At 47.9% G+C, this 20,919-nt stretch overlaps 1 protein-coding gene across 20 annotated transcripts in view; it reads right to left on the reverse strand.

Annotated features, from left to right (window-relative positions):
* Nucleotides 1-20,919, reverse strand: part of GDPD5 (glycerophosphodiester phosphodiesterase domain containing 5) — a 102,859-nt gene that overhangs the window by 56,255 nt on the left and 25,685 nt on the right. For 11 of the 20 annotated variants that reach the window (XM_086883640.1, XM_086883643.1, XM_086883635.1 and 8 more), the window contains one exon: nt 2,792-2,966. In XM_086883640.1, the coding sequence (XP_086739766.1) occupies nt 2,792-2,908 (117 nt within the window). In that variant the 5' untranslated portion in view covers nt 2,909-2,966. Of the gene's footprint in view, nt 1-2,791; nt 2,967-3,346; nt 4,462-5,590; nt 5,718-5,847; nt 5,960-12,572; nt 12,705-13,210; nt 13,296-20,261; nt 20,559-20,919 lie in introns of those variants that run through there. The other 9 variants (XM_086883632.1, XM_023945447.2, XM_086883646.1 and 6 more) reach the window with 7 other exon arrangements.

A 20,919-nucleotide genomic window follows, 5' to 3' on the forward strand; every position in this document is an offset into this window, starting at 1 on the left:
CCCCAAAAAGCCATCAGAAGCCTCAGCTGGAGGTCATGTGATGCATTTAACCAAATGGAGTATCTTGAACCACACACATTTCACTTGAAGGGCATAAATCCTGACAGGGACTGCCCAATTCATAGGAAGGGGTTGATATATCACTTATAGATTTGCAGCTACATGAGCAGCAGCAGATAAAGGCAGGGAGAGGCCTTATTGGATATTTCCCCTCATCTCCCCTCTCACATCCTCTCAGTTCAGACAACTTGCAATTAATAAGAGGATTAGGAGGTTTGTGATGGAAAGAAGGACCATGCTTTGATAGCTCAGCCCAGCCAGTCAATAAAAGTGACTTCTTTTTATTGGATATCATTGCTATTTCCTTTGGCAGGAAATCTTTGTCCCCTCTCCCACCCAGGATGATTTCCAAGGTGGGATATTTGCTGTGTACAAACAACAGGGGTTTGGAAGCAATAAAAAAAAAAATTGTTCCATGGGCTGACTTCATCTTATCCTTGGTTGAATGTGATGAACAAGCTGTGGTTAGATCAGAAATTCCTTCCTCACACCAGCTACAGAGATTATAATGATCTGAATCTCAGCAAGACCATTTCTCCTCCTTCATGTGTCTTTCATTTAAAAAAGCATTAAAAATAAAGGGCGGGGGGGAGGGAATCTTGCCATTAAAGCTGAGGGCCTACAATAGAAAAAAGGAACTTTGCAAATGTTTAAAATTTTAAAAGGAGATCAGAGTATATTGGTTGTGTGCCTTCAGCCCCTCTTCATTCTCAAAGGTCAGAGAAAAGCAGAGGAGAATTTCAATTGACAATGACAATTTCAGCAACCTGCTTCTCCAAAAAAACCTGCAACTCAGGTGTCCAATTAAAATTCTCATTTTCATCTAAATTTTTAACGTGGAATAGAAAGCTTGGTGTGCATACATTTGAAGGAAAAAGAGAGTAATCATTAAAATTCTGGCTGTTGAGGTGCAGCACAGTTCAGACAACAAACATTCACAGGCATCAGCTGAAGATAGCATGGAGGCAAGGTCGGGTCGTGACCCAAATTTGGGTGAAAGCCTTTTATTCTGGGGATGTTTTGATGTTTTAACAGGAAAGCAGATAACACAGCCTGCAGCTCATTTTAGCCTTTCTTCTCCTACTCCTGCTGTTGTCTCCATCTCTTTTTTACCGAAGTGGAAGTTGAGACCTCACACAGACTTTAAAAAGACCAGCTCAGGCTGGACTTATTTTTAAGCCTGGATCAGCTACCTTTAAACACCACGAACTCCTTCCCAGCACTAGCAAAAACCAATGGAAATTCCAGGTAGACTTGGAAAGGTGCCACCGGTGTTTTTTGGTAACGCAAGCAGAGGCAGATTTCACTGAAAAATTCATGGCAAACTCTTGTGTAGATTTTTAGCTAAAAGCTGTAACGTTCTGCTGGCTCCAAGTGGTCACCCAGACCAAGCTGGCCAGGCTGAAAGCAGAGGGGAAACAGCTCCAGTGTTCCTACTTTGCAAAAGGAAATTTGCTTTGGGCTGCGCACGCTCAAGCCGTGACTTTCCAATTCACAGGGGAGCTTCTGGCCAAGCTGCACCACCAACAATGGCTGCAATTCACAACCAGGAGCATTTCTGGCACGGGATCTGCCACACAGCCGTGTTTGCTCCTTCACAGCTGCTTTTCCAAGAGGAAAAGCACTCCAGAGCCAAGAAGATCCCTGGTTATAGACTTAAAAACAGAACAGAGGAGCCAAGCGATAAAAGAGCAAAATTAAGCATTGAAAAGGCAACCAAAGGGTCCCCTGGGAGCACTTCCAGATGAAAGAACATTCAAAGAAGAAAAAAAAACCCAGTTTAACTTGTAAGCAAACTTTAAAAAACCATCCCAGGCAACATGGGAGTACAGGAGAATAATAAAACAAAACCCTTACCCAGATGATGTAACAGGGTGGTTTTGACAGCAGTATTTTTACACTTCTCCTATCAGCACATCACAAGACCTCATCTCACAGCCCAGAACAAGAGGGGAGGTGCAAGTCGAGCCTCATTGCCTGGCTTCCCTCTGCCAGAGCTCTTAAATCTATATTTATCCAGGGCAGGGAGGGAAGAGTCACCTCTAACAGCTTTCCCATTTACCCGCAGCTTGCTCTCACCTTCTGCTGCCTTTCATCAAACCCCAGAAGGGTTTGGGTTGGGAGGGACCTTAAAGCTCATCCAGTGCCACCCCCTGCCTTGGGGAGGGACATCTTCCACTACCTCAGGCTGCTCCAAGCCCCAATGTCCAACCTGGCCTTGGGCACTTCCAGGGATCCAGGGGCAGCCATAGCTGCTCTGGGTACTCTGTGCCCCCACCTACAAACCCATTGTCACAGGCAAGAACAGAATCATGATGGTTTGAAAAGACCTCCAAGATCACCAAGTCCCTTCTGGGACCAAATGCCACCATGGCCACTAAAGCCACACCACGAAGGCAGAGACGCTGCAGAAACACAGGACCTACATGTCCAGCCAAGGGCGCTGCAAGCACCAGCAGGACACAGAGCAAGGAGTGAAAAACCACAAGGAAAACGTTCCCATTTACCACAGTATGAATTTGGGCACGTTCAGTCCCCTGGAGCACCATCACCAACCTCACTGTGCCCGTCTCTACATCAACCATACGGGGAGGACCTCCTGCCATGGTCAACAATTCCCATCAAACATCCAAAAGCCAAGAAATAAGAGAAAAAAAAGTCAAATATTTAATGCTTTTGACCAAGACCTATGAGGGAAGAGGTCAGGGCCGAGGTGCTGTCACCTGCTCACCTTGGTGGTGTCATCATGTGACCGCTGGTACCGTTTCCAGCGGCAGCCGTAGATCCCGGTCAGACAGGACAGACATAGCTGGGGCTCGTAGTACTGCAGGGGTTGGTGTTTAACCATGCTCCTTCCAGCCCCTCCAGAGCCAGCTACCACAACTCCATCAGCTCCTGGGAGCGCCCTGAGGCAAAGGAGAGAAAACAACAACAAAAAGAAGAAGGAAATTAAAATCCCGAGCGGTATTTCAATACATTAACAAGTGATTTAATAATTAACCGTGTCCTCTGGCTACAGAGAGGAGGGATGAGAATCAGATCTATTCCCAGCCCTGCCAGCATCTCCCACTCGTTACTCAACGATACCAAGAAGTTTAATTAGTTTGAAAGTTTTATTTCCTTGTGCAGCTTCTCCCACACCACCAAAAGCAAATGTGTTTGCAGGAGTCATCGGTGGGGAAAGCCACGTGAGGACAAAAGCAGGAGGATGATCATCTGCAGCCCAGGTGACTGGGTTTTTGTGAATGACTGAAGTGTAGAGAGACAGAGCAGCTGCAAGAACAACCTGAAAATCGATTTGGAGACCTCCACAAAGCTGAAGCTGAGCCAGATAAAGCAGTTTATCATCAGCATCCCCAGGAGCCTGCAAAACAGTCCTGGACGAGGAATGAACACTTCCAGGTCTTCTACACAAGGGGCATCACAGAATCACGGACTGTCCTGAGCTGGAAGGGATCCAGCAAGGATCAAACTTCTGGCCCTGCACAGGACAGCCCCAAGAACACAGCATACAGTGTGTGTATACACAAAATACATAATACAGCTATTACCCCTCTCCCTTTATAAACCTCTCCCAGGGATGCAGAGCTGCATGCTGTGCTTGATCCCACAGCACAGGTTTTCCACAGCTTCCTGAAGCTCAGGTGTGCACCCACACCCCACACACTGCGGGCTGGCAGCGGAGTTTGACAGCAGCCCAGCTTGCAAAGCTTGCCCACCTTTCCCAAGAGAGCAGAGTGTGTGGGCAGTAAATCCTACCCTCTCCAGGGGAAACACTTTGCTTCCTTACGTGTGGGATTCCCAGGGCTGAGGTCTTGGGAAAAGCTGGGACAGCTGAGTAACAACATCCTCACGGGCATCGGCAAAGCGTGGCTGGGCTTAGGGAGATAAACCAGCCGCCTAAAAAGCTTTTCCTTGACACATCCCATGGAAGGAAGCCTCCAAAAGCAGGGCTGAGCATATTTTCCAGTCCAGCCTGTGCACAAGGGGCTGCTGCAGGCAGTGCAGACACAGTGCTGGAGTGTGGAAGTGTCAGCAGGGACACAGACAGCTCAGCCCTGCCAGCTCCTGCCCGTGTCTGTGTCCATTCACGCTCCGTGCTGACAGCCTCGCCCTGACGCTCTCATCAGGACTCAGCATCCCGGAGGCAGGAGGTTGTTGTGGCTCCAAAGCCAGCAGCCTGTCACCAGGCTGTCCCCAGAGCCCCCAGGCCTGTGCCTCACTCTCCCCCAGACACAGAGGCAGCTTTGTGCTTTCAGCAGAGCTGCCGGTGCTGCTCGAGGCGCTGACCCAAGCAGGGGACACGAGGTGGGCACCAGTCACGCATCCATGTGTGGCTCTGCCCAGCTCCCCACATGGCTCTGCCCATCCCCTGGAGGGTGACAGGCAGGACAGAGGCACAGGCACAGCCAGCCTGACACACGAGAGCTGTTTGCTGGTCACGTCCCCCCTGTGCCCTCCCAGCCCAGCTGCCCCCGGCGCTGCCGTGCCACCTCCGTGGCCTCGTGTCCAGGTCACCTCCCTGCCCGCATTTCACCTCTCCTCTTGCTATTAATAAAGCTCAGCATTAGTCACTGCTTGACTTGCCTCCCATCTTCAGCTTCAAGACCATCCCTAGGAAATGAGTCTCCCCCTCTGCCTTCCCACCACGGGCACAGAAACACTGAAGATGTCCAAAACTGGATGCTGTTTAAAGGTCTTGGGCAAAACATCCTCTCTGCCCTGAAGATTCCAAGTGTGGAGCGTTGTACAAGATGCTGAGGGGTCTGTGCAAGATGTAAAAATCATTCACAGCTTTTTAACAACTCCCCAGCCAAAGCCCTCATTCCCACCCAGAAAACCTAGAAGGCTACAGTTGTTCCAAGCAACCCTGCACGAATTCTTCTCCAAAGGACAGCATCTCTCCTGATTTCCACCTCTTCCTGCTTTCTTCATGCAAGGCATGAGGGCAGACAGGCCAGCTCCATCCACAAGAGCTTTCACGGGGTATTTCATTTGATCACTTGTTAGAATTGTGTCAGCTTGATAGGAGAGAAATCCTTCCCTGGGAGGGTGGGCAGGCCCCGGCACAGGCTGCCCAGAGAAGCTGTGGCTGCCCCAGGATCCCTGGCAGTGTTGAAGGTTCAAAACAGCTGAAAAGGCTCTGTAAGGCACCAAGTGAAGCTCCCACCCTGGTTCCTCTCACTGCAAAGGCAGGCACTGTGGGAGCCCAGAATTCCAGGCTGCTCCCCACAAAAACTCAGGAAAACCACAATGACAAATCTGAGTTTTTAAAAAACCCATTCCTAAATACAGTGTGATTGCTTGAGGCACAACCAACAAGCCTAAAATCATTCCCTCTTCTCCGTGAGCATCACAACCAGATCCATGACAGCCCGAAAGAGATGGGAAAGGACAAAAGGCAGCCCCCACCCTCCCCTCCACACACAGGGACACCTGAGCAGTAACAGGAGCTGCAGGGAGAGAAACCACACTGACACCACCTGCCCAGAGAGCCTCGCCAGGCCAAGAGCATGGACCCAATACTCACTGCTCCTGCTTCCAGAAACGGAGTTAGGGGAGCAGCAGAAAGTCTGCAGCACCTCACAATCACTGTGCCCATGACATTTCCAGCTGTCGAGGTGGAGAAAGCAGCCCATGAATGATTCAGCCCACTGCTGGTTAGCATTACATACAGAAATGAAAACAGGAAGCAAGACAACAGGCATTAATTATTCAAATCCAGCAACGTGCACCAGGAGGGAGGGGGGAGAAAAAAAAGAAATAAAACAGAAAACACAAACCCACTCATGCTCTCAACCTTGACTTTCAAGATGCATCATCTGCCAATGGCTATGAGCTTCTCAGAGCTGAATAACCAGCTCACTTGTCCAAAAAGGGAGAGCAGGGTAGATTCCATCTGCAAATACAATGGGAGCACTTTCCAAAGGCTCCAGGATGCCTAATTAGCACACACTGCACTTCTGAGATACTGAAGTGGAGGTATCAGTTACACATTATTCCTTTTCAAACAGCTTCAGAGGGAGGAAAAAAAAAAAAAAAAGGGAGAATTGGAGTTGCAAATTTAAAAGTGAAGCTCTCTGAGGAGATTTGGCCTAAAAATGTTTGATTTCTGTCCCTCTGAGTTAACTCCCCTATCCCTGGAGCCTCAGGGCAATATTCAGAAACCTGGACTGGAGAGGGAAGGCAACAATCAAGACCAATCACTAAAGCATCTCAGTGACCTCGTTTTAGTAAGAGGAAGAGCAACAGCACAAGTCCTGAAGTTCTGAGTAAAGAGTGGGGATGAAGCTGCAGAGGAGCAGGTTTAACATTCTTTCCCAAGGCTTGCTGCAGTCCAAGCCCTCCCCTTTGATCCCACTTCCTTCGCCATGAGGGGAAGAGGAGGGGCAGACACTGATCTCTGCTCTCTGGGACAGTGACAGGACTCAGGGAACAGCTGCAGCTGTGCCAGGGGAGGTTTAGGTTGGGTTTTAGGGAAAGGCTCTTCCCCCAGAGGGTGCTGGCACTGCCCAGGCTCCCCAGGGAATGGGCACGGCCCCACAGAGCTCCGGGAGCCTTTGGACAGCGCTGCCAGGGATGCCCAGGGTGAGGTTGTTTGGGGGTCTGGACAGGGACAGGGGCTGCCCTGGATGACCCCTGTGGGTCCCTTCCAGCTCAGGATGTTCTGTGGTTTGTAAAAGCCCAGGAACAAGCAGCTCTACTGCACTTCCAGCCACACCATGGACAGCCCTGCTCTGAACACCCAATGCAGTTTGCTCAGGATGGTCTGGATCAGCACATCCAAAAGAAGTCCCAAAACACAGCCAAGGATGCTCTGATGGAGGCTTATGAATAATGAGATCACAGAATCATTAAGGCTGGAGAAGCCCTCCAGGATAAGGGAGTCCAACCATTAACCCAGCACGGCCAGGTCCATCACCAAGCCATGGAATCCTGAAGCCTCAGGAGATGTCAGAGCAAAGCCATTTGGAAAGAGGCAGAGACACATTTTTACCTCCAGTAACTCCACCCATGCAGACGTGGAGGACACCTGTGGTCTCCTACAGGATCACACCTGGGAAGACCCATCCAGTGGAAAACCTCAGCCTCCCACAAGGACGCTCCCACGGTTTCAGAGAGGCAAAACTGGGGAGAAGGAGGGGGAGAAGCTCCCCCCACACCTGGAGAGGTGGTGGGACACTCAAAACCAAAGCAAGCCCTGAGAACACAGGCTCCCATCTCCCAAAATTCAGGCCCAAGGAAACTCACCCCACTGGCAAATAAACATAAGAAATAGAGACTTGTGGGATATTTGAGGTTAATTTTTAAACTCATTTTAAAGAGCTTTGATGGATTCTACTGATTTCCACATTAAAAGAAGTGTTTTTTCTCTTGTTGGCGACTCCTGGGATCACTGTTTATCAAGAATCTCTGTCAATTCAACATCTCCATCTCTGCTAAAACTTGTATCAATTTAATTATGCTTAAAACCTTGTTAAGCAAATAATTTCCTATGCCAATTAGGTGAGAACATCCCTGATAATCAATTAGCCTTATTGATATGCTTGTAAGGCTGCTTGTCAGTCGTTCCCCTAATTATACTGGAAAATCCTGATTTTCCTTAAATACTTGCTAACAAATTAAGCTATTCCAGAGCAAACCCTACAGTTCTGTGCACTAAAAAAAAGCACAAAAAAAAAGAAAAATAGAAGAGAAATCTCTATTTCCCAGCCAGGGCTGAAATCATGTAAATTATCTAAATTCTGGGGATTTTCATGGACTCTCCATTGGTTTTCATACACATTTTTTTTTATTAATACACTGAACTCATCCAAGCCAAAGTAATGCAATTTCATTTTCCCCGAGTAGGAAAATGGAAATGGAAGAGGGTCAATATCCCCATCTGTTTAATAACAAGCTGTTACTGAGGCCTGTTTGCTCTGGCCACTCCCATGGGAGGAAATCGAGATGCACACACACACACACACACACACACCGAGCACCATTTTCCGCATTTTGCTGGCACAAACCCAAAGCATCTCAGCTTGCAAGATCCAACATTTCATTTCAAGGCGGGATTGGGACACCCCAAAGCCATAAAAGAGCCTCAGGTGATTCATTCTGGGGTGAGGGATGCCCAGGCAACGACCCCTTCGATGACCCAGCGGGGTTATTTTTCCCAACACATTGTTATTCCCCACTCTGGAAATCAGGCTGGGTCAGAGGTCTCCCACCCACTTTTTCCAGGCTGTGAACATTCATTTTTACACCGATAATGCTGCACAAACAAAAGCAGCAGATACATCAAAACTCCAGTCAGCATTTATTTATTTTTTTTTCCCCCTGCCAAGCAAACAAAAAAAGATTAACTGCTGGAAAGTGTCCTTTGCCATGTGCATGTGGATATATGGAATCTTTTATAAAAGATAAGCAGGAAAGCACAACATCCTTGTCCTTAAAGCTGAGTGCTGCTGCTTCAATGACAGAAAATAAGGGTGGGGGGAAAAACCAATTTAAAGAGGGAAAGAAAGGTCTGCAGGCCACTCAGAAGGGGAACATCCCTGTCTCCATTAGATCCCAGAAATGCAGGGCTACATCCCAACCCAGGGAGAGCCTGCAGAGCCACTTTGATTCCCCAGAGTGGCAAGGGATGACCCAAACAGACACATCCCAAATAGGAGCTGGCTGACGTGGAGCCCCCTCTGGGTCTGACCTGTTGTTTATTGTTCTTAAATGTTTTCTACAAAAAAAAAAAAAATTACAGCTTTGAAACTAGGGCAGCGTGTAGTTCGGGGGTTGTACACTTCCAGCTAATGAAAATTCAGACTTCAAAAGATAAATACTTCAAAGGGATTACAAAAGAAAAACTTAGACTTTAATCTCCCTACATAAATAAGCACAGGACGGACTAACGCCCTCTGCAACAGAGCTTCTTAATGTTTTCCACAAACTGAGGCAGGAATGGGTGCCTGGAACTTTGAAAGGGTGGAAGAAGAGGAACAGGGCACCGGAAAAACCTGTGTAAACTTCTGGCAGAGCAATAATCAAACACAATCTCTGCTTTCTGCACAAGGCTTGCAGGTCAAGGTGTCGGCGCAGCTCTGAAAACCCAAAATCTGCTGCAGATCCAAAAGTAGCAGGTGAATCCACAAGCAGGGTCTGAAGTAACTCCAAGCAGCAAAGCACAGGTAGGACATGAGGAAAAACACGTGACACTTCAGGTGCCCTCTGCCAAAGGATTTCTGACAACCTGAGTGTAAAGAGAGCTTCATCTTCTGGTGGAGAGATGGGCAACAACTCGTGAATTTCTCATCGCTTCAAGTTTAATAAGGCTCTTGGCTTTTAGAAGCAGCAAAGAGGGCTTTAAGCAGCCCAAAGTGCGTGAAATCACATTTTTGGCAGAGAAAGTCAAACCTTTCCACCTCTCCAAGCCTGTGTCTGGTGGAGTCCCCTTGGGACAGCATTTTGGAAGCATCCAGAGCAGCACAAGAACCCAGCGGTTCAACAGCTAAAAATGTAAAATAGCAGCTAAGGAGAGGTGAGGCACCTCCAGGAGCCAGACAGCGCAGCTGATCTTGGCAGAAGACAGGGAACTGGAGGGAATCTGAGGGACAAACCCAAAGGGACAGGCAGGAAAGCACCAAACTGGTCTGGCAGAAGTGGGAGGGGAAGGGAGCGTGTTGAGTAAGAGACCCCAAGTTCAGCCTCTGCTGTCTGCAGAGCCTCTGGCAGAGATGCTCAGTGATGTTGGCATGGTCTGGCTGATGGCACCACATCAGCAGGGCTCAACAGAGACAGCCCAGGTGAAAAACAGGAAAAACCACCATGGGAAGGATGAGAAGACAACCCAGGAAATCACAGCTGGATGCTAAACAAAATCCCATGCACCAACAAAGAATTAAACAGTATTTAAAAGAATTAAAGAGGTTACAGAGTATTTTTCCTCTCCACAGACTCCAGGAGCTTTGCCATCCTCACCAAGCTGCAAACCAGAAGTTTGCAGCAAGCCTTACCACTGCCAGCACGTTTTTGCTGAGAAATGAAGTGGAAACAGAGCTGGGTTTGAGCATGCACACCCTGACAAGCAGCTTCCTCCTCAGACAAGAAATGTTTTCCCTTCCCAAACACAGCCCTGAAGAGCTCCCCATGGATGGCCAGGTTTCACCTTCCCTGCAAGGTGCCAGCAGCTGGAGCAGGAGCCTGTCCCAAGCACCGCTGTGGACACCTCGCTGCCTTCCTGCAGACACTCCCTGCTGAAAACCTGACTCTGCCAGCAGGAAAAGAAAAGTGCACCAACAACCCCAGGAACGCTCATCTGAGAGGGAGCCAAGTGCCTCCACACCCACTGCACACACTGGAATGGAAACAGTAAGGGAGGGGGGAAAAAAAGGAAAACAAAACCAGCAAGACTCATTTTCCAATCGATGCCCTGCACATCTGCTGTGCAACTGCTACCCAGAGAATCAGGCATGAATCTCTCTGGCTTAATGAGAGGTGGAAAGTCCTAGTTAAATGGATTACAGGCTCTTTATTTCCTATGATTGATTCCTTCCATGTGGCTGCAGGAGACATTATTCACGGGGAGGAAGAGTTCTTAAGCAGCAGAGTAGCTAAATAAATAAAGAAGAAAAACTTGCTTTGCCTTCCTGAGCAACCTGGGATAGTGGAAGGTGCCCCTGCCCGTGGCAGGGGGTGAAACTGGGTGAGCTTTAAGGTTCATGAGGTAACAGATGAAGTCCAGGAGAGGTTCAAGAAGCAAAGTCAGCCTTTCATCACCTCCACTACAGCTCTGTGATCGCTTGAAAACCATGGAAACAAAAATGATGTTGGAAAAATGAGAGGTATGCATCCCCCATCCCCTCCTTCACCCCTGTGGCACAGAAGATGAATACTTGATTTCTGCCACAGGAAGGCTAACATCCACTTTATCCTTCCAGTGAAGCAGAGGTTTGTCTCATGTTCCTAAAGCCTCCTTGCAGTTATTATTGGGGTTTTTTTCCAGTTCTGTACAAATCAGTCTCTGCTCAATGCAAGGAGACAGACAGGAGAGTTTCCCTGTCATGAGGGAAAAGAAAATTGCATCCAAGAAAACAGATGGGTAACAAGAGACAAGTTACAACCCCTCCCAATTCCAGAGTCACTCAGCTCCAGGTAAATGCCTGCCTTGACTGGGATTCCTGTATCCTGTCAAAAGCTGGTGTTGATCTTTAGGCAGACGTGAATAAGGGCAAAAGGATTTTACTCTGTTTGCTGCAGCATGAATCTTTCAGGAGAAAGGAATTTTCTCAATTGACCTGGCAAGCAGTTGCATCTGTCATAAACGCTCCTTGCTTTCCAAAAAGCATCTCCAAATGTGGGCTAAGGTCACCCTGACACAATGAGGGATGGGGGAGAGGGTGAAGGCAGGAAGGGAACCACCCCTCCAGCCACAGGGTCACTCCCAGAGCTAGCAGAGGAGGCTCACAGACATTTCCAGCTCCTGCCTGGGGAGTCCTGCTCTAATAAAAACACAAAAACAAGGCTCCATCTGCCAGTTACATCAGCTCCTATCTTGTTTTCCTTATGGAAAGGCCCAGTCATGAGGGATTCACAAACTCATTTAGTGATACAAACCCAAGGCCTATTAGTCCAAGTGCTTTCAGTCATTTTTAAGAACTTTTAATAGGATGAGCATTGATTCTCTGAGCATTAACTCACTGTGTCCTGGTGCCCTTTTTCCAGCACCAGTGACACTCTTCCAGACAGTCACCACTGGCACATTATCAGCAAAATTGGGTTTTCAATATAATCAGGGTTAGAGTGAAACAAGGACACCTGCAGACATCTGTCTTCAAAGTAGGATGGTTGTGTTCTCTCACAGGCTGCCCAGAAAAGCTGTGGCTGCCCCAGTCTTGGAATTGTTCAAGCTTAGACAGGGCTTGGAGTGAGCTGGGATAGTGGAAGGTGTCCCTGCCCATGGAAGGTGTGGAAAGCTTTAAGGTCCCTCCCAACCCAAGCCATCCTGGGATTGCTACCAAAGGTGTCTAAATCAAACCTTTGTGGGGTTAGGATGAGCCTGGGGGCTGGAGATGCTGGCACAAAGCTCTGTCCACCTGGGATTCCTCAAAGCACTGATCTCATTGAGGTCAGTATTTATGACCCTCAGCCCTGTGCTCCAGAGAACATCATCTCCAGGCAAAACCCCCCCAAGGGTCCATTAATGCACAGCAGTTTGGTGGGAATTGCTTCCAGCCCAGAGCAGTTTATCCAAACATCTGGAGCAGCTGAATCCCACGGGCACCCAGAGGCCAGGATGCAACAGCATTTCTCTCTCCTTCTCTGCACCACTCTCAGCTTTCTAGGAAAAAGGGTAAGTTGGAAGTTCATTTTCTTTTGAGTAGCTCTGTGACGTTGGAGAGGCAAAAACACCAAACAAGTCCAAGAGATTTGGAGCAGGGCAGGAGGGTGCTCAGCAGCACAGAATCAACAATGCAAGCATGCCTCAGTCAGTGAGACTGAGCAGAGGGAACACATCCACTCACCACACTGACCTTCCCTGTCCATCCCAGAAACACATCCGTGGCACCATGAGACCAGGACACTGCTCAGGGCACATCTTCCAGCACCACACAGGGGAAGAATTCAATAAAAAGGCTTCCTGCACATCTTTTGATGAGCCAGCCCTAGGCAAGCAATGAGAAAAGTGTAATTTTTAAGGTGACACTTGCTCTGAAGACAGAATGTCCTGCCCAGGTGGGCCAGGCATCTCCCACCTGAAAATACAGACCAAAAAGCAGCCACAGCCCAGGGAAGCAGAGAAGAGCTTTCCAGAGCACAGAACTCCCACAGAAAAGCTATTATTATTAATATTATTGTCATTATTAGTCTCATGCACATTTATTTAAGAGGTTCTCAGGAAAATTAGCCTGTGGAACTTGAAAGAGCAAGCCGACTGCACACAAACACAGCATTTCCAGGATTAAATGGCTTCTATCCTACTTCCAGAAAGCCATTCCGGGTTTTCATCCCATCAGATTAAGATCCTGCCTTGAGAGCAACTACTGTCTGGGTAGGAGACAAGCAGCTTTCCTTCCACCAGCCAAAGTATCTTTATTTCCAGCTTATTTTCCTACCAAAGCACAGTGTGATTGCATAAGTGCCTCTGTTGCTGTTCCTTGCTTTCTCCTACCTTTCCTTCCCTCCCCAGGCAGCGATTCCCTGGAGCTCCAGCCTCTTCCAGCCCAGCTGGAATGCTCTCCAGGAGTTGCTGCTGGGTGGGAAAAGATCAAATAAACCTCCCCCAAAGGAAGAGCAGTTCTAGCCCAGCCTGCTGTCAAGGACTAATCAGCAAGTACAGCTGGAGAGGGGAAAGGATGGAAGTGGGAAGATTAAAGATTTGAAATAAGTCCCAAAGAAACCAGACTGCCCGTGCTCTTGAGTCAATATTTTTTGGTTAAGTAGGAAAACATCGAGAGCACTGAATAATTGACTTCACACTCAATAATCTGCTGGCCAAGTCAGTCCCTGCCACTGTTTTAAACAGACTGAAAAATACTGGGATGTCCATCAAATTAAGTGAAAGCACCATGTACCCAAAAAAGGATTGCTGCAAGTGGGAAATTTCAGCAAGAAATTTCAGGATTAGGCTCTGTAAGCATTAGAAGCAAGCAAAACAAAACCAAACAAAAAAACCATCAAAAAACCCAAACAAAAACTCAAGCAAACAAACAAACAAAAAAACCCCCAAAAAAACCCAACACAAATATACACCAAACCCAAAGGAAACAAAGAAGAACATCACCTTCTTTTTGCTGCAATGGTTCTTACACATTGCTAAAACTCAGGGGCAAATCAACTTTAAAACTGCTGTTCCCTGGATGAGCACGCCAGGATTTAAAGCCACCAGCATATCCAGACTGGATAAACCAGAATTCCACAGGAAAAGAACCAGCCAAGAAAGAAAGAAAATGAAAGGTGGAGAGGGTGTTTTTTTTCCTGAAAAAGTGTTAATTTCCAGACTAGCGAAGTATAACTTGGTGCAGAAAGTAGAAGGAATTTGGTTTTGCTATATGAAAGCAGAAGGAAATGGCAAAACAAATCACCAGGTGAATCTGTCATAGGAAAGGGGAAAAAAGGGAAAGACAATTGGGAAAGGTGGGGGAGAATCAAGTCTTTGTTCCCAAATCTGGCAGTGTAGCTCTTTGTCCACTTTTCAGGAATCATTTTCAACTGAAAAAGGAACCCATGGAAGTTTTTGAGGACGAAATGGACTTGGAGCAACCCGGTCTAGCTGAAGGATCTGGTTGGAACAAGACAATTTTATGGACTCTTCCAAACCACCCCATTCCACGATCCTCTGGATCTGAACATTCAGTTCTGCTTCATCACTGCAGCCAGTGCCAGGCCTCCAATTTCCCCTGCATCCCTGGGATGGGAGCATCCTGGTCTGGGAGAGGCATGGCCAGAACTTGAGGAGGTTTTTCTTTGTCCTCCCCAGCCAGAACACAATTTATTATCATCACAGGTATCTTCACATCAAGATTAGGGACCAGGGTTGGGGCTTGTCTGGCTCAGGGCTCATGTGAGTCCCTTGAATTTCTGTCAACCTCCAGATTATTACCTCCAGCAGGTTCTCCTTCACTCCCTGGAGCCTGATCCTATTTTTGGATTCCCTGGGCTTATCAGCAATCTTTCACTTGTGTGCTTTTTTTATTTCCCCATCCCAGCTCTCTTAAGCTGGTTTAGAACAGTTATGTAAGAGTCCCCCAGGGGTTACAAGGGGAAGGAGGCACTTTCTTCCCTGACCTCAATCCTGGCATTGTCAGCACCTCTTCCAGACCTTTACCAACCCCAGCCTTGCTGAAACCCCTTCTTTCAGAGACAGAAACCAAACACTTCACCTTCCAAATTCAGTGTTTGAGGCATTAGATGACAGCATTTACCTTAAGCAGGCTGTGATGGTTTCTCCTGAAAAGGCACTGAATGGAAGCCCCACCTGAAGCAGAGTCTTCCTCTGTCCAGTACAGCTCTTCAGCCAAGGAAGTTGAGAAGAAACAAATCCATGGATCCTCAAGGCAGCAAGAATCAGAGCAATAAATCCTAAGGATGGATGAGGCAGAAGATGCCCCACTGATGGAAAAGAAGTCATTTTATTCTCTGTACCAGCCAAGGGCAACTGAGTTAAACTGGTTGCCTTCTTTGGCTCTAAGCCCACAGGTGAGGGCTATGAATTAAATTTTCCATGTTCTCTCTGTCCTTTCCAGCTCAATAAAAAGCTGGAAAGGAACAAAAATAAACCCAGTGAATTTATTATTTTTATCTTGAAGGGGGAGAGAACTATGCAACTGCTAGAAGACAACTTTTTCAACCAAGTCTTGATTTAATTTTGTGTATTTTTGTGAATTCTGTTGGAAATTGCCTATCAGTCAAAATAAAAATAAAATAATAATAAAAAAAACAACCAAAAAAACCCCCACAGACTCCTTGGCTCACACTCTTTTGATACAGAGTGGGGTTATGGTGGTTCCTGCTCATCCTCCATCCAGGGCTCCTGCAGTCAGCCTGCACATCCTTCAGCATCTCACCAGGCTCTGGCAATCCACAGTCTCCAGCTGCCAAGGTTACTCCATCAATGTGCTCTTCAGATAATTCCAGAGCTGACCTGAGCAGGTGGCTGCACTGCTGAGCTCCCTCCCAAGCTGAACTTCTTATTCTGTGATATTTTGCAAGCAGGAATCACTTTCTTCAATGAATGTGAGGAAGTGACTGAAAAGAGGGCTCAGCAGGAATTTTGTATTTTACCTCTCTCCTTCCACTAGAGAAGCTAAGCCTTTTTTCATGTTTTCAAACAACCTGAGGTTTACAGCCCATGTCTAAACTCCAACAGAGCAAGGCTGCTCAGGCTGGAAATCTCTTTTTTTCCCAGCAGAAACCCCTCGAGCCAGCAATTGGCCAAACTGCTGCAAGTCATCACCTTTCTTCTCCCTCTTTAATCCTGGCTATTCACTTCCAGTTTCTTAAGGAATTTCACATATTCCAGCAAGCTGGGGGTTTGGGCCATGCTGCTTTCCAAGAAGGTTCATTCCTCTCTTCAGACACTGCAATGCTTCTGAGGAGCCTGTGAGACTTCGAGTCCTCACCCCCTAGCTTGGCTCATCCTCAGCAGCACTCAGAAGGTGAGAACATGCTCACTGAGCTAAAAACAAACACACTGTCCCAGTATTTCTAGCAAAATCCACTTGAATTCCAGGTATTCTCAAATGGAGTTGTTTGCTGTTCAACCTTCTGCCAAGCACTTGAGAACTTCAAGTTTTCTCATCCTTTTTTTTTTTTTTCCTGGTGCAAATTCGTGTGGACTGACTGAAACCCTAAAAAACCTTCCCTTTTTGTTTTGGCAGACAGCTGACACCACCTGCTTCCAGCAGCAGGGCTGGGTTTCTATTCCAGGGACATTACCCAAGTGCTTTCCTCACACACCACCCACACTTGGGTCCCCAGATCTGTCGGGCTCCACAAATCCATCCCCGCGGAGCGAGGGCGCGGAGGCGGCTCCGAGCCTGGTCTCGCTCCGTCTCTCAGGAGGCTGTTTCACAGCTTAAGGACATTTCCTCCTCCACAGCAGATCATCTCTGCCACCCAACACCTGTTCAGCCCCCAGGTGTGAAGCCACAGCTCAGCCCAGCTCCAGAGGTCTCTCCCTGCAACAGGTGGCTCAGGTTTTGTGTGGATTTGAGCGTGATTCCTCTTAAATCTCTCCTGCAGCTCAACAAAGGCATTTTAAACACGAGCTTCTGAATGTTTTCTCCTCAGCTAACGTGGCTGATCCCAGCCCCACACCCAGCCAACAGCACAGAACAGCTAATGAAGGTCACATCGTGAAGTCCCTGCGCAGGGAAAGCTCAGCCAGCCCAACAATCCCAGAACTCCAGCAGAGCTGGATGCCAGAAAAAAGGTACAGAGGAGGCCATGGAGATGCTCCAGGGGCTGGAGCCAGGCTGTGAGAGCTGGGGATGCTCACCTGGAGAGGAGAAGGCTCCAGGGAGAGCTCAGAGCCCCTTGCAGGGCCTGAAGGGGCTCCAGGAGAGCTGGAGAGGGACTGGGGACAAGGCCTGGAGGGACAGGACACAGGGAATGGCTTCCCAGTGCCAGAGGGCAGGGATGGATGGGATATTGGGAAGGAATTGTTCCCTGTGAGGGTGGGCAGGCCCTGGCACAGGGTGCCCAGAGCAGCTGTGGCTGCCCCTGGATCCCTGGCAGTGCCCAAGGCCAGGCTGGACACTGGGGCTGGGAGCAGCCTGGGACAGTGGAAGGTGTCCCTGCCATGTGGAATGGGATGATCTTGAAGCTCCCTTCCAACACAAACCATTCTATAAACATGTTTAAAGCTTCCAACCCCAGTTCAGTCTCTCCACATCACAAACCATGGGCTCCAGGTTTATCTCTGGGAAAGTTTCCAAAAAACAAAAGCTGCTCAGCTTTCAGACAGGAACAGCCAGTGGTTATTCCAGGGAAACACTTTTGCTTTCTTCTGTAGTAAGATCAAAAGAGCTGATCTGACCCCTCAGCTGGGAAACCCCATCCCTGTGCCACCAGCTTTCACCTCAGCTTCCCCAGCTCCTGCTCCCTGGCCAGAGACTTCAGGAACGGGACAAGATGCAGAGTAATGGCATTCTTTGTCAAGATAAGGAGAGAAGGGTGGAGAGCCACGATTATATTCATATTTTTATTTCTATTTTTTCATTGTCACTATTTTTAAGAGGAGTGTGCTAAGTAGCTATAAACTTAAGCATCTCAAAAGAGCCAGTATTCCTGATTTTCAGAGCTTCCTCCTGTTTTTGACATCACTTTAGGATGAACAAAATACACAAAACAGCAACAACCTCAGAGCTTCAGCTCCAAGCCTCTGCCAAAAGCCAGGGATATTGCTGGAGGAAGGAGCAGAGCACACAGGAGAAGACAAATCATCAAAAGTGTTTGACTGCTGTCTCATGCCATGTTGAAGAGCCAACCACATCAACTCTTTTGCCCCAAAAGAAAACCTAAACCCTTTCATCACCTCAAAGAGCAAAAGAATAAGAGCAGGTAGAGGATCAGCTCTGACAGACCCAGTGCCAACACCCACCAGCCAATCCCAGCCACAACACAAACTCCTAAGATTTTAATTTTTAAATTCACAGTTGTGCTTTGTACCAGCTGTAGAGGCTGAAGCACTGGACACCCCAAACCAGAGCTGCCAGCAGCTTTTCTCCTCTGTTATGGGGCAAACTCTCCAGAAAAGATCTTTATTTTTAGTTTGGCAGCCAGCAGTCATTTTCAGGATCCATAAACTGTGTTCAGGATCATCCTCACCTTTGTATTCTGACAAGCCTGAATTTTTGCTTTAAGTTGCAGTGCAGTTTATTAGTCCAAAGGATTTCCAGCTCCAGTTATTGCCAGGTAGGAGCTGAGCCCCATTCATCATCTCCTTACTTACAAGACAAGGTAGCACAAGGAAGCCAAAGTTCACATTGACTTCCTGTTAAAATCAGGCCCTGGAGACAGAAAAAGCTTCATTTTGTATTTTCATCTTGTTGGGCTTTGAAATTCTGCTCACAAGATAAGCACGAGGTGGCCAAGACTTCACCACACAGCAGCCCAAGCATCCTGCCTGTTGTTACCCACAGAGAGGAGATTCCAGATCCAGGCAGAGGATGGCGGGTTTAGGGCTAGATTTAGTCTAAGCCAGGGGATAACTGGTTTACTTAAACCCTGCCTGGAGGTGAGGAGCAGGTCAGATGCAGCAGAGCCCAAGAAAAGCTGTTTATGGGGACAGGAATGTGGAGTGAAGGACAACAAGACCTTTGCAGCACTCTAGTTCGACCACAGCATGATCCAGGGATTCCAGCCACAGCCCACATTTCCAAAAACAACACTCAATTCCCCCTTTTTGGTCGCTGAGAACAGGAATACACGATGGAGGACGAATGTTACAGCCTAAAATCTGAGGGGAGCAACAGGACCTCCATAGGATTAATGCAAACAGCAGGTACCAGAGGGAACAAAGACATCAAGTGTGATTTCACTGCAGCTCCCAAATCTACCCTCCAATAAAGTTCATCCAACTTAAAAGTAGGGTTTAACTTAAAAGTTAAGCCCAAAAATTTGGATTTAACTTGGAGAAGACTCAACCTTCTGTTTACTTCTGCTCAGCCTTCTGACTGTCAAGGCTTGAACACGCCAAAGCCCCAAGGAAAGAGATCAAACAGCAAAGACAGGATGGGGAAAAGCTCAGCTCCCAGAAGATCATCCCTGTGCAGAACCCTCTCAGAGCTGCTGACACTTTTTGGCAGCTCACGGGGGCACAGTGGGAGCAGATGTGACAATTCCTGCTCTTTGCACGAGGCTCAGACAGATCCAGGTGGCAGCTCCACCAGCACAAAGCAGACACTGCAGGAGCAGAAATCTCCTCAGGAAAAGAGAGGTTTTGGATAAAAACATGTACTTGTTATAGGAAACACAAAGCAAAATCTCAGTGAAGTATTTAAAAAGTACTTTTAAAATATTCCTTTAAAAATACAGTGAAAATGCATTAAAATAATCATCGTGTCTCAGCAATTCTGTCACTTTCACCCATCCACCTGCCTTCAGACCACACAATTTGCTTTCTTTCAGGCTGACAATAATGAACATGAAGCCTCTGGAGGATTTAACCACAAAAGCCCACATCAAAAATCACCTCCACAGATGGAGGAAGACCAGAATTGTGCAGCAGGTCTGTCTTGCCATCACCCTCTGGAAATCTCATCCAATCTCAGGATGTTATTGCCAGATCACTGAAAAATCTGCTTGAGATGCTGAATCACACGTGAATCACCACAGAATTGTTTGGGTTGGGAGAGATCTTAAAGCCCATCCAGTGCCACCCCTGCCATGGCAGGGACACCTTCCACTGTCCCAGGCTGCTCCAAGCCCCATCCAGCCTGGCCTTGGACACTTCCAAGGATCCAGGGGCAGCCACAATTTTCCTGTCCCATCACATGAGACCTCACCTGGCTCATCACAGCAAAGCTCTCTTTTCTCACATTGCACAAAACCACGCCAAAATCTTCCTTGCCTGCCCCGCAGCAATGCTTGGATTCTTCTCTGGCTGCCACAATCCTTCTGTGCTCCATCTCTCCACCCCCACCCAATCAGGACATTGCAAAACAGAAGGAAAAAACCCAAAAAAAACCATACAGAGAAGCACTGAAAAGAAATCTCACCATCCCAGTCTGCAGCACAGATGATTTCACCCCAATTACTCACTCTTGTCATGCAAAATAAGAACTACAGGAGAAAATTCAGCTCCTGATCCAGACAACACAGCAGCCAAAAATGAAGACGCTGCCCCAAGCATTTCTTTCAGAATTTTACACGCTGGGATTGGTCTGTCAGCATGTGAGGAGTCTCTCAGAAGTGTTTTTGGAAGGAAGACTGATATTAAAGACCAATTATACATCTGAATTTGAGCCTTCAGCCTCTGATTCAGGGGAGCCCGAGGAACACGCACGTACAGGAACAAGGCGTTTAAAAGAGGAGGGGGGAAAAAAAGGAAAAAGTCTTCAAGTTATGCAGAGAATCCGGGCAAAGAATGCAAATTCTGACCTACTTCTCCCTCCTGACTGGGAGAGGGCACAAGGCAGCTGCTAGTGCTGCTCTGCAAGCGCAGGACTGGAGCAGGAGCCCTGCCAAAGCTGCTGCAGCGAAGCCTCTTCTGGAGGCAGGAAGGTGAAAGCCACCATCCTTCTGGCCAGGCAGCGACGCCACAACTCCCCAGCCCAGCAGCACCATCCTCCAGGGAGCTGGGAGGGCTGGAGCCTTCCCACAGCCTCCCTCCAAACCCGTTCCCAGGATGGGACGGGGACAGGGACAAAGCCACGG

This window comes from Cyanistes caeruleus, chromosome 3 (genome assembly GCF_971803275.1).
Source record: "Cyanistes caeruleus chromosome 3, bCyaCae1.hap1.1, whole genome shotgun sequence".
In the NCBI taxonomy this organism is placed as follows: domain Eukaryota; kingdom Metazoa; phylum Chordata; class Aves; order Passeriformes; family Paridae; genus Cyanistes; species Cyanistes caeruleus.